The sequence below is a fragment of the Aphelocoma coerulescens genome, chromosome 1A, assembly GCF_041296385.1.
Source record: "Aphelocoma coerulescens isolate FSJ_1873_10779 chromosome 1A, UR_Acoe_1.0, whole genome shotgun sequence".
Taxonomy (NCBI): domain Eukaryota; kingdom Metazoa; phylum Chordata; class Aves; order Passeriformes; family Corvidae; genus Aphelocoma; species Aphelocoma coerulescens.
Window position 1 is genome coordinate 9,897,763 of NC_091014.1, and position 19,406 is coordinate 9,917,168.

The 19,406-nt window shown below is 37.0% G+C and overlaps 1 protein-coding gene across 1 annotated transcript in view; it reads left to right on the forward strand.

Moving 5' to 3' along the window:
• Nucleotides 1-19,406, forward strand: part of SEMA3A (semaphorin 3A) — a 172,180-nt gene that overhangs the window by 90,574 nt on the left and 62,200 nt on the right. The window contains exon 5 of the mRNA XM_069035440.1: nucleotides 13,856-13,949. Coding sequence (XP_068891541.1) covers nucleotides 13,856-13,949 — 94 coding nt within the window. The remainder of the gene's footprint in view (nucleotides 1-13,855; nucleotides 13,950-19,406) is intronic.

The following is a 19,406-nucleotide window of genomic DNA, read 5'->3' on the forward strand; positions in this document are numbered from 1 at the left end:
GATGTTCCAGATTTTGCTCTTTCCTGATGTTAAGGCAATTTATTCGCTACAGACTTAGATTACAGCTTATTTCAGAGGGTAGAAGTCATTTTACATCATTTAATTCACCTGAAACATACTCAGCTCCTATAGTCATGCAGCTTTAGCCCAAGTCAATGGAGAGAATTCTGCATCTTCAGAAACAGTGCTTATCTTTCACATCTACCATAGCACCTGGGATGTTCATGACCATGAAATAAAAATAAAATGAAATGAGGCAGGCGCTCAGAAGCAGCGCATTTCAGAAAAGTTCCTGGATATTGATTTACAATTCTCTGAACTAGAAAGAATAAAATTATACAAATTGAATCCAAGAAGGGAACTCAGGAAGCAGTATGAGTTTTCAGTTACAATTTAATTGTACAAGACTTGAGGCAAATTATTGTCCATCTTAAAACAATCCACACTGGCCATCTGAAAACAACATGGACTTAGGTATTCTGTCAAACTTAGATTTTGTTGTTCAGACTCTTGACATGTAAATCTACTAGAAGACTTCGATTTTCTTCCATAGATGTGATCACCTAAGACAGTAGATCTAATCCCCATGTTGAATTTCATATAAATGGCTGAAAACTAATGTCATGGCAAGGTAGATAGCAGCAGAAAGGTGGAAATGCAGCAGAAAGAAGAAAGCATATGGGCGTTGTAAGCAAGTGTGGTCTATTTTGCATCCTGTTATTGTCACCTCATTTTCTGTTTGCAGCTTGCACTTACTAATTTTCTACCAGTAATCTTCTACTTCAGCTGCTCTATGTAAGCAAGTATCCTCATCATAGTGCAATTGGTAATAAATGAGTTTAACTTCTTATAATGGTTAAGAAGATTAACAGTGCAAAATTTAAAACCTGTGACCAAAATTTGATGAGACGACTTAAAATGAATGACATTTGAGATAGAAAGAGGCTTCTGAATACCAAAAGACAAAATCCAGACAGCAGGAAAATAAGGTTAAACCATTCTATCTGAAACCATTTCACAAAAAAAGGAGAGGAAGTGTGTGACATATGGTATCAAGTGAGGCACTTGAAGTTGAGTCTAAAAATGTTTAAAAAGACAGCTGTTAGTTTGCATGATTAAAAAGGGAAAGGAAGGATATTATGATACATCAAGAAGCAAGGAAGTTATGAAACCAGAGGTGGATTTGCTGGATGTTTGTTTGCTTTTCTTATCCAGTGGTTTCTAATGTTTTTATTAAATTTATCTTCAAATTCAACCCCCACCTCTATCTTCCGTTCTGTTTCTCCCAGTGACATCAGTGCTGGCTATTAACACAAAAACTGGGTGGATCCTTGAACCTTGAAACCAAATCAAAGAACAATTTGGGGAAAGAGATAATTACATATCAGCTCTTCTTCCCTACAATATGTTTAAATAGATTAGATTATTTTAATAAGTGTTGGAAGTGATGGTAACATTTAGAATAATACTGTCACGTGATCTCCACTGGCTGTATGTGAATCATAAAAGTCAGTGAAAAAAACCCCAAATTTGTCTCTACAAAGTATTGTTGTATGCATTATATGATCTTTATTCTAAACTAAATGACTTCTTTCTTTTAAATCTTTGTTCATATGATGATTTGGTTAATTAAGTTGCTTTAGAGCTGAAAATCTGTGAGAGGGATTTTTTGCTTCCGCTGCTGGTTCTTGTAAAACTCCAGTGAATAAAAAACAAGAGGCTATTTGCATATGGCAATTTGTCTATGCATGGAGAACCCAACAGAGATATTCCTTGGGAATCACAGGGAGACTAAAGGCTAACTGGGCACAAAAGCTGGTGTACTCTCCCCATCACAAGTGATCCTTACCAATTTTACTTGGCACATTGTGCATAGCTTTGCATGTGCTGAGTAAGCTCAGTTGCCATTAGCTTGACTAGGATTTGAGGCAGGACTATATACTTTTGTGTATGGCACTGGACAAGGCTCAGGAACTAGAACATTAGCTTTTTGCTTTGGCATAGATTTCCTGGCTAAATTACCTAATTTCTCTCTGCCTCATTTCATAAGAACAGTCCAATCTGTTCAGACCAAAGGCTCATTTAGCTCAGGACCTCGGTTCTCACCGGGTCCCATAATGAATGTCAGCAGAGGAGAATGAGCAGTGAGCAGGCAGCCGTGCTTAGTGATATCGTCTCCCAGGCTCCAGCACTCGTTGTTCAGGGATTTCCTGAACCAGGGATGGAATCTCTGTCTTTAATGCTTTTCAATGACTTGGTTTTGATAAATTAGTACTAACATTTCTTGAGCTCATATATCTCTTAAGTATCCACAGCACCCCAAGCACTACAAATTGCAACATGGGCAGAACATCCCTTTATTTTGTTTTAAACCTTCTGCCTGCCAGTTTCTCATTTTAGAAAAAAAACCTGAGAATACTCTTCTTTTCTTCATATTTCCTCCAATGGGTATATTTTCTGAGTTAGAGGACTGTAACTTCATGCAGTACTGAAAATGCAGGAGTGCCATGCATTTAAAGAGGCATAAAGACACTGATGGTTTTGTTCTTTATTTCATTCCTAAAAACTCTGTACGTGAAATTTGCTTTTTCTGATTGTTACTGGGCATGACCTCATTCATAAAAAATAATTATATAAAATTTTTAGAAAGTAATTGTGACTTTAAGACCTTGAATTTAATCTATAAAATACATACTGCACTAGTGCTTCTAGAATTGCTTTCTGTGAAAAAGATACAGAAGGAGACCATGAACACATCTTTACATTAAGTGCACAAGTTTTTCTGGTCTATCTGCCTTCAGTCAGTAATATGATATTTTGTCTCCAACACTGACAAATAAAATATTTTCACGCAGAAGTGTAGTTCTAAAATTCACTTTTCTATCATCTGTACAAAAAGTGATGATGCTTCTGGTCTTTTAGGGTCTTAATTCAGAAGCCACTGAAACATGAGGGGAGAGTGCCCTGGACTGAATGGCTTTTGGGGAAGATGCTTAGTTACTGATATGAGAATAAAATGCCAATCTTGCAATTTGACTTCTCTGCTACCACTAACACCGCCTGAAACAGGAAGACAGCTGGGCTATTATATTTCAGATTCCATTTGTGTTAATTTTAATGCCTACATACAAAAGGAAGGGAAAGGGGAAAGATGCGCTTAATTCCCACAGGTTTTCTCGGTGTCTCTAAATGTACAGTGTGGAACCAGTGGACCTTGCTGGCCCCTGTGAGGCTCATCTTACAAGGGATCTCCAGCACCTTCCAGGTTTTTGGTCACTTTTCCTGCAAGGCCGTGTCTGTAAGTTCTTCCCCTTCAGAGGGACTTACATTTCAGGAACCAATTATAGTTGACAACGTTCCAAAAACTGTCTCCTGTTTCTCAGGGGCCTGTAATCTGTGTTCAAATCTTAGGTAAACAAAGTTTCATCTCTAAAGAGAAGATAAGCTTAGCAAAGTTCAGAAGGTGCCTCAAACAGCACAAACACCTTCTCCTGTTGAAATGTTTACATGCAAGGTGATAGAAAACTGAGCTGCATTATCTTGCAGATGGTCTGAGAAGATTTTATTAAATAAATACAAAGGCATGTGGTTTTTACCTACCAGTTAGGTTCAAAATGTCCAGATCCAGGGCTAAGTTAGAGTAAGGAAACACTCCAATTGTAAAACTAAGACAAGAAGCAACCCAGTCATTTAAAACTTACACCTGTGCTGTGGATATGCAAAAAACATGCAGATGCTTCTGATATTTGTTCTTCTTGATAATCTCCAAAATTGACTTTGTTCTTTAGTTCTGTTGGCTTTCACTGGGGGTGCACAAGCATTGCTGAGGAGAGAACCCAGATGATTGTCTAAAGGTGCCTTTGCTCATTAATAACAAATTAAAAGGATGATTTGGCACAGCAGGTGAGATGATTAATGTTTCAGGTCTTATTATTTTTGTTTGTGGATGTATGTGTTTGTGTGTAATTATACATTTCAAGGATGAACAGCTAAATGCCGTTAAACATTTAGCATTTATCTGAATAAATGCAAATGAAACTTGCATTTTATTCAGATATTGTAAAACAAGTAATTGGTATGGATTAAGAGCACACATGATTTTTCTCCTCGGTGTTTATTGCCATTACTTTAATGATGACAAAAAGCAGAAGGGTGGTGGTACAGATGCAAGTTTAGAAATCGTGTATTCATCAGTTCAAACGTTTTAAATGGATGGTGATGGAGAACAACTGTTTTAATTCATAGCCATTTGGAAGGATTTGCCGTGACCTCGAGTTAACATGTAAACATGGCAAGGGATATGAGGAAGATTCCTCCGGTGTTCGCTGAACTTGAAGGGAATCTTTCTGTGACTTCAGTGGGCTCCATGCTGAAGCTCTGAGAGCAGAGCCTGAGAAGATACCCATGAAGGTCTTGGGGATCACAGCACATCTGGGATGGCACCACCCTCTCTTGCAGTCTGTGGTGTTTAGTGCTATGGTGCTTAACCCTGTGCAGAGAGCAGGTCCTGCATAACCCAGTTCATGACCACAACCACTTCTCACCATGTCTGTGATCTGGTGGTGGGTGGTGAAAAATGAAGTAATCTGAATGTCAGCTTTCTTTGTCAAAAAAACCCCAGAAAACAAAAAGTTGATGTGTTTGTCAGTTTAACCAACAAAGTCAATCTATATTATGCTGTACTAAACCATACTAAACTACACTATACTATAGAATGAGCCAGGATTTTGAGCCAAAATTCTGTTAAATGAAAAGCTGCATTTCTTCTTCAAAATCACAGGTATCAGTAATTGAGTAACCTGGTTGGATGCTGATTAGCCCTGCTGACACTGTGCATTCCTATTTATGAATATACATATATAGACATACAAGCTGAGTGTATCAAATATTCTTGCCAGTGTCACTGATTCTCCCCCCTTTTGGGGACTGCTGGGTGTTGGAAAAGCAGGCAAGGTAGTGAATAAAGGAGAGAATTTTAATGTGCTTTTTTTCAGTCACCTTGAATCAAAACCACTTAAATCCATCTGTTACTGTGTCAGTGAAGTTTTTGTTGCACTGGGGAAAGAATATCAAATATTCTTGATTTTTTTAATTAAAAGAAAAAAACCCAACCAGTATGAGAACTGCATTGCTCTTAGACACAGTGCTGTGAGGAATAATTGCAGCTTGTCACAGAGAGAGCTTATAATTATGTCTACTGTTAGTTATGTCTCCATGTGCACAATAGAAGTTACCTTTTCAAATTCATTGTTCTCTACTGCAATACCAGTTATTAAAATCTGACGATATTATTTCTTACTAATGAAGAAAAATCAAATGAGGCTGCAGAAAGACTGGGTGGTGTAACACTGAAAGCACGTGGAGGGAACAAAGAGGAAAGAGAAGTGCTTATTGCAGAGATTTCAGATCTAAGCTTTGCCTCAGGAAAAGCAAAATTGCCTAAAGGGTCAGAATTTCAGCTCCTGTATTTCAGACTTTGTTTATGTCTTTTTAAAAATCTGAATATGTATCAAACACTGGTCTAGAGCTGATACTTCACAGGCACCTTTGCATGAAATGCTACAAATAGTCTGCAGTATCTTAGAGAAAAAAGCAAAGCTTAATAGTTGTTACAGTGGTTTCTGTGGTATACTTCTCTGCCCTTTTGTTACTTGCACAAATTCTCTGAAACTATGCTCACAAGGTCTTATTTTAGGGAAAAAGAATTTGTTGTATTTTTCTAGGCTTGTTCCTTATTCTGTCATTCATTTAGAGTCAGCTTTTTGAAGCCTTTAATTTAGGTTGTGTTCATATTAGAGATTTCTTCTTCCTAGGAATTAAAAGGCAGAGAGGCTAAAAAGCAGTGCAGACATATGCCTTCATTTTCAGAAGTGACTAACATCTCCAAGTATCAGAATTTTAAATTGCCCAAGAAAGAATTTGTGAAAATCAGAGCCCTTGAGCAAGTTTTAAATTGGGTGCCCAACTTGGGAGTTTGCAAAATCACTTGGGATTTAGACAATCTTGGCCATATGCTTATATGTTAGTGGCACTTGACTGAGTCCTTTATGTATGTTGCTCCCCCAATTTGCAGCCATTTCTGTGTTGTAAATAAGATATCCTTGACTCAGTCGTGAAAGTTCCCCAGGAAAACTGGAGAACCCTTCTCTTGTTAAACAACACCCTAATTACAGAAGCAATTTTACAAACAATCCCCTGGGGGAAACATTTTTGTTCTCATCAGGAAGGCTTTGAATAAAATAACACCTTTGCTAACTTCATTTATTTACAACAGGACAAAAGACTGAGACTGGGTTAGATTTATTGCCATTACATCACTGATGCTCAGTAATTCATAAAACATTGAGTCTAGGAGTCAGCACTGCTGCTATTTCCTCTGATGCCTGACCTCACCACAGTCTAATAACATACAGGAAATCCAGAAGACAAAGGGGGAAAGAAGTGGTCTTGAATGCTAAAAATAACCATAGAAAACTTGTAGAATCATGTAATAGAGGCCTGATAATTTATTTAACATAATAGTAGAATCTGCTAAAGCAATTAGAATCTGTTCCAAATGTTTTTAATGGAAAATATGTTGGGGGTAAGAATAAGAACACTTAAAGAATGGATACTTTTTGGTTATGTAGTTCAGTTACATGTACTGGTTTTAGGTTTGTATATCTTATTTCTTACATATACAGACCACTTAATAGCTTGACTAGAACAGTCAGTCATTGTATGGTGGTTATATTTCCAGAGGTCATCCTATATGAGGCAGACAGTCATCTTAGGTGATGTATTACACTTGACAACCCAGAAAGTTGCAATACAAAGGCATTCTAATTCTCAGTGTCCTCTGAGAATTGTTCAATATCCTTGATGGTATCTAGTGTCTGGTATGCCATTGGGATGACATTTTTGGTGTCTTTACTAATCAGTCAAGGTTAACATCTCATTCATGTTAGCTGTGTGTTTGGTTTGTTTTGAGTTGTTTTCTTTTTTCTAATCACTCCATACTTGCAGGAATTTCTAAAGCAATAAATAGTATAAAGACACGACAATGAAACTCAAGTCTGCTCATTTATTTGCTTTAGAATTAGAATACTTTATCCAAAATAGGCAGATCTTTAAAATTGGTGCAAATAGGTAAATGACATCATCAGGGAAAAATAAAATCAAACCCAAAAAGTTGTTGCATGAAAGGTAAGTCTGGTGTATTTAGTTTGTGAAATATTGCAAAAGCAAGTTCACAAACATAGGTATCTTTTTTGAACAGCTGCTCAGTTTGACTGTGCCTGCCCTCCTTTTATTTACATATGTTGCACAGTGATTTGAAAGAGGCTATTATTCATATAAATACCTTTATTAGTATGCAGACTAGTATGTTCAGGTGTGAACAAGTCTTCACCATTTGACATTGACACTTGGTTTCTCTCCCAATCAGAAGCAGAAGCACTTACTGATCATGAGCTAGGAATAATGAATAGGTTGAACCAGCTGTTCCTGAACAGCCCAGTTGGCTATTTTCCCTTTCATTAAATTCATTGGATTATAATTATGCAGATTGATAGATAGATAGATAAATAGATAGAAAACATTTCCCTTTTCGCAAAGGTGTATGATAAATCAATAAATATTGATAGATTTAATTTCAGAAGAAAGTGAAGTCATGTGGGGTGTTTGATATTTGACTGAAAGAGAATTATTGAGAGGGTGAGTTGTCCAAATTCAGCCTAGGGAGTTAGGTTTTCAAAACTTGTGCTTTCCAGAGTTGCCTACTACATTTTAAGGCATCTTCTGAAGATCATAAGCTAGGAAAACTTTCCAGTAGAAGTGAGGTATAGGGATAAAAGAAGAAGGAAACCAAGAGGCCTGTTCCTGTTCTTTCACTAATTTACAGAAGTGAAGCATGGAGCTGGTCATCATCTCAACAGCTTTTATCTTGATATCAAAAGTAAGATTTACAGGCACCAAAATGTCAGTGAATATCTGCAAGTATAGTGGAAAGAATATGTCTTGAGCCTGAAGACACAGATTAATGCAGAGACTCTTTGAGAAGTCTTGGAGTCATCAGGAAACTGGACAAACTGCCTGAGGGGGAGGCATGGAGAGGTGGGCAGATCTTCCTGGCTTGTGATCAGTTTTGCAGCTAAATGCTCCTCAACAAAGTTCCTTCTCTGTCCCCTTTAGCACAGCACAGCACAGCCATCCCAGAAAGTTCCAGTTCCAGGTCCTACAGAAGCTGGAGTCTTTTCTTTGGGAACACCATTTCGCTAAAGATCTGTCACTTTGAGTGATTTCCCATAGGATTTTAAAACTGATTTCCATAACTCAATTCTGCTAAGCCTCAAGTTGGAAAAACAAAATGTAATAAAGGTGTTGCAGAGCCCAGTGTCCTCCAGATGTGTGCAGGTAAAACCCTATAGCACATGGAACCTGAAGATTAAAAGACAGAAGCCCATTGTGTGCTTTTCTTTCCTTTTTTCTTTTTTTTTTTTTTTCCCCTTCTAATAATTAATGATTTAAAGCAGTTGTGTTACTGCTTTAATCACTTTTCACCTATTTCCCTAATGGTTACCACTTGCCTCAACATTTACCTTTGTTTTAATATTTGTATTTTTTGCATAATTTCTCACATTATATTTATTTGCACTTGCACGTTTTTTTAAAATAAAGCATTCCATGGGGATAAATTTAATAAAAGTTTCTCATTAAAAGTTCTGTAACAGCATGATTCCCAAACCCAAAACCAAAGTCCTCATATTTAACAGTTTTCATGACTCAATAGATTAAGTGTGAAATGGGAAATATAATAACAATAACAACGTAGCCATATCCTGCACAGTTGTTTCACTTAAAACTATTCTTGAAAAGTAACATAATTCATAAATAAATCAATTCTCACAGAGTGCAATTTACTCAAAAGACTCTCTGAAATAGCCTTGATAAAATGTGTGCACAGAAAGATGTATGGGCAAGAGGTGAATCAAAAATTCACTGAAATTAATATATTGGAAGGCAGAAGAGAAAAAAGAAAAACAAAGAAAAAAAAAATCAAAGAGCAAAATCATCAAATTTCAGTTTTTCCAAGTCAGTTGTCTCCAATCAGCTGCCTCTGCAGTGTTCATTTAGAAAGACTCTTAGCTCAGATTTAAATTCGTATGAAGGTTCCTCTGTGGTCAATGATGAGATCTTGTCCTTGGGAACTGCAGTTCTGAGCTGCTCTGACTCCTCATTCAGAGAAACCTGTGGCCTTCTGCTGTGACCAGAGCAGCAAATTCAGCCACCCCAACTAATGTCTCTATGTAGAGGGGATAAAAAACCTTAACAAGACTGAAAGTTTTTCTCTTGAGTGGGAAGTGGAACTTTTTCTTTTGTACTTTCCAATACTGAATTATACAGAGAAAAAAATATTTCAATGCCAGCAGCTTCTTACTCAGTTAAGAGGCATTGCCACTGGCTTTAAAGTCCTCCAAATGGATGCACTGTTATACTCCAGGCACTCTGGAAATCTCTTGGAGCTATTTTTTCTGGGGTTTTGGGTCGGAGGTGTTAATTTTGGGTTTGTCTTTTTTTTTTTTTTTTCCCTTGATCAGCTTGTTTTATAAAATACTTCATCATAGCACAACAGAGTCCGTGAAAATAGCAAGGGGAATGTCAGCATCAAAAATGCTCACAGCTATGGCCAATTCTACCTTTTTTATTAAGCAAAGATTGTGATAGTTCCTAAGGCTCTAGGCCCGTTGCATGTTTCTGGACCATTCCTCGTTCAGCAGCTTCTCGTGGAGATCAGTTAGTCCCTGAAAGATACCCTGGAGATGTGCTCCTTTCTATTTATGATTTGGGGGTTACAAGAGTAAGGATATGAGTTCATTCCATTGCACTAGAATGGCTTGGGAGCATCACTGCTGTCATTCCATGCCTTGTAATTGAAACCAGTAATAATTTCATAGTAGCTGCACACGGTCCATCAACAAAGTCTCTTCAGATCATTTGTTTGCACTGTATTTATTCATTATTGACCAGCAGTGGTTTCACTGCATTCGGCTCTGCAGTTCTGGGATGATTTCTGTGAGAATTGCCAGAAAAGTTTCAGAAAAAAAATCCCCCTGAAATTCAGCAGTCACCGCTGTCCAGATTTATGTAGGTAGGTTAGTGCTTCCCCACTGGCCACATTTGCACTTGCAAGGCAGTAGTACTAAACTGGGAAGTAAATTATATATTTACCAATACCAGCTAATGCAAATTTTCATCTCCCTTGTCTTTGTTACACTGAGATAGTACTGGATGGGCTGGGTACAGGCAGACATGCAAAAAAATTGTTTAAGAACTTATCATACTGGGTATAAATACATATATATATACACACATGTATAAATGGGTATAGAGTTGGTATGTTTATGACTATATAACATGTTTTATTGGCACACTGGCTGGCTGCAGCTATTCAATAATAAGATGTGAAATGTCTAGTCAAATGGCAATGTCTTGTCACCACTCAGTGTCATGATACGACACATTATTTCGGTTGTATTTCAGCTGTTTGAACGCGAGTCTCTGGAGCCTTGAAGTGGCAGATCACAAGAAATCACAACAATTTTGTCATTCATTTCCAGGACTGAACTATAGATCTTTTTGGCTAAGTCTTGCCATCTATCACACTATCTGCTACAGGAAAACATATGTTTTAAGGAGCCAAAAGCATTATCTCCTACCATGCAAGGCATTTACTAGGTGAAAAAATTCATGTCATACTATGAGCCAGCAGGCAGTTGTTGTCTTTATGGGTTTGTGGAATTTCAAGACCTAAACAATCTAATTTTCAGTGGTTTTACTATGGATTATAAAGAAGCATCAATGAGATATAACTTAGTGTTTAATAACCCATAAAACATGCTACAGCAAGGTTTTTAGCTACAAGGATCTGTAAAAAAGGTTTGAAGTACATTGTAATGTCCTTTTTGGCTGCCAGTGCAACTAATGAAAGGGTTTAGACAATAAATTGGACTAATTGTTAAGTTACAAAGGCCTTTCTTTGAATTTTTGTTTTCCTTCTTCTTTTTGCAGTTCTAGAGACTTTTCTCCCACCTGGAAATCTTGCTTTGTCATGAATTCCTGTCCTTGATTCTGTAACAGCCCTCATAAAACTTTGCAACATTGAGCATTTGTTTAATACAGAGGGTTTTTGCTGTCTATGGCTCAGGCATTTGCTGACTCACTGCAGTACCATTCTTTGTATTCAATTAACTGCAAAACCCAAGAAGCAGCAAAATTATTAACTGATCAGAATTTTTCTGAGAACAATGTGCATTCGTTCCAGCTGACAGCTCATGTCTGTACTGTGAAAAAGAGGGCCACACTCACATAGTCCAAAGATCCCCTAAACCTCTGAGCAGAGCCTTGTTCTTTGCTATCTCCAGGCAGACTGATCAGAATTTGGGTGGAAATGCCACAGACAAGCGACTGGTGTGATCAAGTCCCTATCACAAGTTATATTGCTTCCTAGGCTTTTAAGATGGGGGGAGGCATGTAGAAAAGAGTTCATTCCTCCATTGCCTGTACGTTCTGTTGGTTTGTAGATAGAGGTAGTTTGACTCCAGCACCCAAAAAGGCTGTTTGGGCAAGTTGCCCTGTTTGTGACAGGTTAGACTTCCTCTACAGCATGTTTATCAGAACTCCTTGGGGCTTCAGACTAACCATGATACATTTCTTTGGCACTTAACGGTGATGTATTTATTGTCATTATTACTCACCCATATATTTGGAAACTTATAGTACTTGTCTCTTCATTGGTTTTTAACTGAAATCTGAAAACACTGTGGGATTTCCCTTTCAGGCCTCTTATTTCAAATGTTTTATTCCACAAACACAAAGAGAAGGGTAGATCATCTCTGACTTAATGCTGACCCAGGTCTCCACTTGTTCTTGCCTTCTACATACCAATATCAGTAGAGTTACAATGACATAAGCCAGAAGAATACAGTCAAAAATCAGATCCTTCCTACACCAAATCACTTTCCACATCTGTTTCCTATTTGTCTTATAATGACACATGGGATTATTTTGGGAGTATATTCTGCTTTAACTGTCATGCCACTGACTCCATAGCCTTATCAGATATCCATTGGTGTTCAGGTTGAGCAATTATCATCTACTAGGAAGAAATGCCAAGAAAATGTAGATTGATAATAACATTTTTCAGTAATAGCTTGTAGCATTAGTGCCATTTTCTATTATTGCAGTTGAGGTTTAGCATTCTCCTCAATTTACTACTTTTATTTATTGTGCAAAATCCAGATATGGACCCTACACTAGAATTCCAGAAATGTTTTTTGTTTTGATTACTTATCCATCTCTCGTTAGAAGGAGTCAGAAAACTGGAGAGAAGCAAGGAATGTGTCTGGATTATTAAGAACAGAAAGAAAGACAACAGGAAAGAAAGAAATGTAATTCTATGTCAGATATTGCAGATACAGGATGACTGTATAAACATAGTCAGCCAGGCTACATGTACAAGAACATGCCTTAGGAGATTGAGCTTGAATTCTGGGATCAAACTTCTCGAAGCTGTGTCCAACCTTTTTATCTTACAGTGCAGTAAGCCATAGATGACTATCCTGCTGACAGTTCATTTTCCCTTCATCTTTTTCTTCAGTGAATGGAGGGATGTGTGAAATCCCCCTCATGTTCCTTTGAAAATATGTAATAAATGCAAAGAGAGATGTGCTTGTGTGATGTAATTGAACAAGCCAGTAATAAAATCTGTAGTCTGTTACTTCCAGAATCATGGACTCTGTAGGTTTAAAATAAAACCATTTGGAAGTATGTTTGGTCACTAGCCTGGCTCATGCCTGGGTTCAGTATGGATGAGCTATATAGGTAAGGCAGGGTGCCAAGGGGGATGTTGCTTCCAACGTGGAAGTTGATCTCTTCTCTTTGGGGCTTCTTGACTTAATTAGGTGTCAGTGCAAATTAACCACAGCGCAGGTGGGAAATGGAAATTCTGGGTTTTAGTGAGGTCTTCACAAGTCTTCTGTGAATGTGGGAGACTTCTGTGCAAAAAAATCTGTTTTTCTGGTTTTATCCTCAGTGCAAAACATAAGATAAACATACTATTCCAATTGATTGGCAGATTTGGTCCCCCAGTTAAAATTAAAGTAATTAAATGTACTGAAAAGCCCATTGTTTTGGATTTATTTACCTTCATTTGACTTGGTGTTGACTGAGGCCCTTTTTAATCTTCGTTTATATTCACATATGATTTACCCTCAGCCTGTATATTTTAAAAGTTTCATTGCAAGATGCTGAATAGTAACAATAATAATAATAATAATAATAATGCTCTCCTGATGCAGTTGAAATTGAATTAGAGTATGTATAAAATAGTAAGTCACTAGTGCTCAGGCTAGGAAAAGCAGAATTTAGCATCATGTTATGTACTAATCTGCAGTGGTGGGACATGTCAGAAAATTACAGTCAGTGAAAAATAGGTTTTATCGTTTCTTCAGATAAAAGTTTCAAATTACTGCTTTTTCAGTTACTTCTGCTCAGATGTATTCTCAGTGAAAGCAAAAAGAATCCAATAAACTCATGAAAATTATTATGAAAATAAATTATATGTTAAGTAGAGCAGGAGAGAGACAAGCTGTTTATGTGTATTTTTGCCTTTGACTAACCTTCAGCACATACTGATTAGGAGGTGGGCACTTTTACCAGATCCTCATCCAGTGCAGTTTGACTTCCCTGAAGCCACAAACCCCAATATGACTCACATACACTGCACTCTATTTAGTTGAAATTAATTTTTAGTGTTCTTTCATCAAATAATGTTGCTTTTCCTTTTTTTTTTTTTTTTTAAAATTTTATTTCACAGGACAACATTTTTAGAATGGAAGAGTCACATTTTGAAAATGGGCGGGGGAAAAGCCCTTATGATCCCAAACTGCTGACAGCTTCACTTTTAGTAGGTAGGTGTCACATAATAAGTTCAATGAATGAGATGTGCATTCGGTGTAAATCATTTGCCAGTTTTCTGGGTTTTTTTCTCCTTGTAGCACCTATGATAGGCCTTTGTTTTATGCAATTTATTTCCAGGTTAAAGTAATTTTGACTTAATACAGTTTACCCAGCTGTCCTGAGGTGTAAACCAAGATTCAGGTATCACAAGAGCCACTTTATACCCCTGCAAGACCTTGATTCTGCAGTGTTTTTCCTCCTCACATCTAGGTGGAGACCTTCTAGTCACCCACTTTACAGGCTGGCCACACTAGTGGTCACACAAGCACAGCTGCAAGCTATGTGAGAGCAGGAATAAATAATTCCTTACATCAGTTTTTCTGCCAAGGAGTGTCTGTCACCCAACTTTACCTTGCATGTGAGCTGAAGATCAGTGAACAGCCACAGGTCTAGGCCTTAAGGTGGTGTTTCAGCTGGAGAGATCTGTCTGAGAGTAAATATAATTAAATTCCTGGCCAGAGAAAAAAGGTTTAAATAAATTGTTCTGAATTGGTAATCCTTCATTTCATGGAACATGTAAATATGAAGCAACTGGACTGTGTCAATTTAATTGAACTAATACAATTTATTGAATTTATCTAATTGATTTAATTTATCTAATTGAATTAAATATGTTCATTGTTATTACTTCACAAAAAAGGCAAAAAGATGTTTGGTAAGACAATTAGAAGGAAACAGATTCTTCTTTCCCTAACAACTTTGCCTAGGTGTAGCCACCTTATCTTTAACATCCTTATATGTAACTTTCTGGCACTTCATTGCAACTTCAAGTCCAACAATAGTTTCAGAAAATCAGAGATTCTCTTAGAAGTTTTCAAGAAATGACACATAACAAGACACATTGGTTTCTCCAGGCCTTTGTCCATATTGTCAGCCTATGGCCTTGCCTACTGTCTACTCTTATTATATTTACATTGCATTTAAAAATTAAGCAAAGTAGATGGCAACAAAAATTTAGTCCTAAGTGTGCCTCATTTCCTGATCTTAGATGCCCATAATGATCCCAGGTGATGAGCTAACCTGAAGACACACACTTTTTAACAGGAAAAACAAGAAAGACATGTACATCTTGCTCCAACTTGTACCCTATACAAACAGAAAAGGAAAAAGAAAAGTGTGTATGAAAGGCCAGTGTATAAATTAGTGCCTGGAGCAACTTGAATTTGTGGCAGAGCTACTCTCAAGCGAATAGCTTTACTATTTACTTTAGTACACAATAAAGAAGAGAATGATGACAAGCCAGTATTACATGGTGTACCCGGTATGCAACTGCACAAAGTCAACAGCGTCTAACTTTTCACATTCCTTTTGGGTTTTTTTTCACTCAGTCTGGCACAAATATGATTATCTTATTTCCCTTGGCTTAGATTTCATGTCTTTAAAACATCTTTGCTTTCTTGAGCCCACTTCCTGTCACTATAATTTTCACTCCATGTATATTTCCTTCTGATAAAGAGTAGACTGAGCATGATCTTTTATTTTGAATCAGGCCTCAGTTAGAGCCACTGGGTGTATTAACACAATAGAACGTGGTGCAAATTGAGCATTCAGAGCCAGCGACAAATTTCTATTTCAGTCACTTATACAAAACTCAAGGTGAAGCTAAAATTAGCATTCCTGCTCTCCTGAACACAAGCAGCCTTCTCTGCCTCCTTAAAGTTGCCTCACAGCCACACTGTGTTACTGGTTATGATGCTGCAGTTACATCGACCCTTTTCTGCAGTGTGTATTTCAGAGGGTGTATACCAAATTCACCACTGGTTCTTTGCCAAAAAATAACTTCTTTTTCCCAAAAAACCTTGCATTTTATGGTAAAATGATGACCCAAGGCAAAATAATTTCCTCCCCGCAAAACAGTTAAGGAACAGGGGATGAGCTGGCCAAGCAATGACTTCATGGAGAGGTTTGGTTCAACTGCTCTCCAAAGTAGGGAGCATGGGAGTGAGGCAGTGAGTGTGGGCATGAAGGCCAGAGGAGCCTCTTGGCCACAAAGGTGTCACACCAAGAGGGACATGGATTCACGGCTTCTTCCCTTCTCCTGGGCTGAGCTGTACTCAGCTAGTACTGGCCCCTCGTGCCAGATTATTTGTCCTCGTAAGTGACCATGGTTTAACTAAAATTTAAGAGGGAAACTATGTAAAAGAATTACCCAGCACTCATTAAAATGCAATGTTATAATTAGTAATGCAAAGTAACTATCAGGAAAGTAAAAAAAAAAAAGGCTGAGAAGAGTAATTTAGATGGTGGAATACAGGAGGGAGACATTGTCTCTCTTCTTCATCAGAAACACTAAACAGATGTTTTTCAAAGTGTGGAAGATGAATATGTTTTTGACACCGTAACTAGAAAGTAAATTTTAGGTAAGTGAATTTTAGGCATTTGGGCAAAACATGAAGGTTAATTTGCAAAAAGTAACCTCAGGTCTTTAATAGCCATTAGTACCCATGGGGCCTATTCTGTATTTCAGCTGAAACAAACTCTTACCAGTGTAAAGAGGATCTTTAGTTTTCCCTCTCTCCTAAAAAAATCAACAGTATTAAAAAAAAACCAAAAAACCCACACTAAAGCAAAACCAAAATAAACAGTTCATCATTATTAAATTGTTCCAATATTTTCCCAGTATGTATTCCTTGTTCCATACACCTGCAAACATTTTTCATTATTTTTTTAACAGTTGTTCATTAAAGTTAGTTATTGCTACCCTACCCTAAAGTAAATGCCAGCTGGGAACATGATATAACTGGTTCCTAGTAATGTAAGACACTGTGCAGCCATTCCCATCTATGTGCTGCTAACTAAACACTCTCCGTTTGAGTGGGCTAATGCATGAAATGTAGAGACTAAGAAATCCCTGGGCACCACTTGTGAGTATTCCAGTGCAGGAGAAAAATGAGAAGCAGCATGCTTTCCAAGGAATATAATCACAGGAGAAAATATCAGTGAATGTATTAGACTAAAGGAATTGTATTGGGATAGTTAAAAAAAAAAAAAAAAAAAACCTTCAGAGAAGGAGACAGCGTTGTGCTAATATCAGTTTGTTTTTGGAAATTACCATTTGGGATTTTCAAAAGCTTTGGTTATCTGGAATCCTCAAAGCTGTTTATGTTCCTGTGTCTCATTATTTTTTTTTTCTTTTGCAATTCACAATTTCTTTTAGAATTTAACAATTATTTAATTTTTCATTTTAAAAAATCATTTTATGTGCCTGAATGCTCCCAAATATGTATTAATATGATCTGAAAGTCAGTGGCTTTTCACCAGTTAAGGACTTTAGTATTCTGTTTCTTAGAAATGAGCTACTAAGTACATATGAGGTTCAAGATTTTAAAATTACTCTACTTTCTGGGAAGTTTTAGTTATTGACTTCGAAAGAAGTGAAGTCAAACCACCACTATGTCTGAAAATCTTAACTTTAGTGAATAAACCGTTTAACCAACGATAGATTTCATTTGTGAACCCTGTTACTGTTGAGATCATTTGTGACAGTCAAGGCTTGGTTTTGCCTATATTCCTCATTCGTTCAATTTCCTTATTACTTCCAAAGGAAAGTTTGCAGTTCTATATTCTCCACAAATTATTTTCTTTAAGAATGCAATCTTATTTAAAAGCTGAATAGCTGAATATCAAATAGCTGCATATTGCTTAGCTTTTGACATCTTTATATCTCATGACCTTGGGGAGTTATTCAGAATTCTGTGCTGTTTATGTACAGTACAGGCAAAAATGGTTCCTCCCCTCCAAAAATCAGCATTAATATGGACTTTAATTGTTCCCTCTTTATTTAGTAAAGTCAGTATATGTATTTCTGTTTACATTCATGTGTCAGCATGCTACTCCTGTACAATAGGTGTTTTTTGTCCAAAACATAGAGTTTTTTCCTATGCAGACAGATGAGGGCCATCCATCCACTCTGGACAGTCGTTCCTTTGTGCTGCTGGGTTGGAAATACAAAGTGACAAGTTTTCTCTTTTTTTTTTTTTTCTCCTTTGTTTTTTCCCTTTGATAAATGTTTGTCAGTTTTCAAACTATTGATTTCCACTTTCTTCTTAAAGTTAATAAAACTTCTTTTAAAACTGCTGACAATAGAAATAACACAGTGAAGACTATCCATGATATTAAAGAATCATTTTCCAGACAAGCAATGAGTAAATTTCAGTCCAAAAGAAGGTATACACAGGGAAACAAAGATGAATATACTTCTATCTAGACAGGAGGCAAAATCCTCATGTAGCTTTTGCATAGTACTAACTCAAAGGATGTGCACATCTGGGACATGACTTGAGGCTCACCCTGACTTTTGCAAAAATTATCTAAAGCCTTACAAAAATAAATTGTATTCCTTGGTATTTCTGTCTGGAAGAAGTCAAAATCCCCTTTTTGCATGACTGCAGCAGATCAGTTCAAACTCAGGCACTGGTCTAGGTATACTGAAACTTGGAGGGGCTGTAGTAGGGAGGATAGAAAGGTCAGACAGTTTTCTACAGACCCTTCCTCATTTGAAACATGCTGAAGCCAGTTATTGGCAAAACTTTTACCCTGTCACCATTGATAAAAAAGTATCAGCCACAAGAGCCTTGTAGTGTCCTCTTCAGCTGAGCTGACTCCACCCTGGAAAATATGTTGATTTCAGAGGTGTTTATATATCAAGTTAGAAACAGAGGTGTCAAAAAACCTTACCATTCTAAATATATCAAGTCTATGATTTTAATTAGTTTTTGAACTGTATTTGTTTAATTTTAACAATATAGTATTAAATATAGATTTTTTTTCTTGACTGATTGACCTTTAGATCTGTTGATAACTAGGAAGAAAAATAGGCCTTGTTTTTTTCTTTCCCCTTTGATTTATATTGATTTATCAGAACTCACTAGGGATTGAAAGACAAGAAAATGAAGATAAGGTTAAAGAAAGGTTAAGCATAGCATCAAAGCCCTTTTCACAGGCAAAAAGGTTTTATGATCTTTAAAATCTCAGCTGCATACTCTGTACATAATAATCACTATAATTAAGTGATTGTGTCCCCTTCAAAAAAAGTTGAAAATTACATAGAAGAATGATAAATCGTTAATTAATGATATGCTGTTCTGTTTCCCTTCTGATTACACCTCCTGCTGGGCATGACTGGTCTATTTGCTTCTAATCTCTACTGTGAATTCATTCAATTCCATGCCTTTCCGCTGTCATGTTTTCACCCTTCCTGACTTTCATGACTGCCATATGGTACAGAGCCACTGTAGGTTCAATTGGTGATTTCATGGTGTCAGTGTTCAGGGGAAAAGATGCCAGTGGTATCCAATAAGCATGCTTGGATCTGGTTGTCCCACCGTGGAAATACCTAAAATTGCCATGAAAATGATAACCTTGTTCCTAAAAGGGTGTTTTAAAATGAGGATATGGTAGAGTTCATC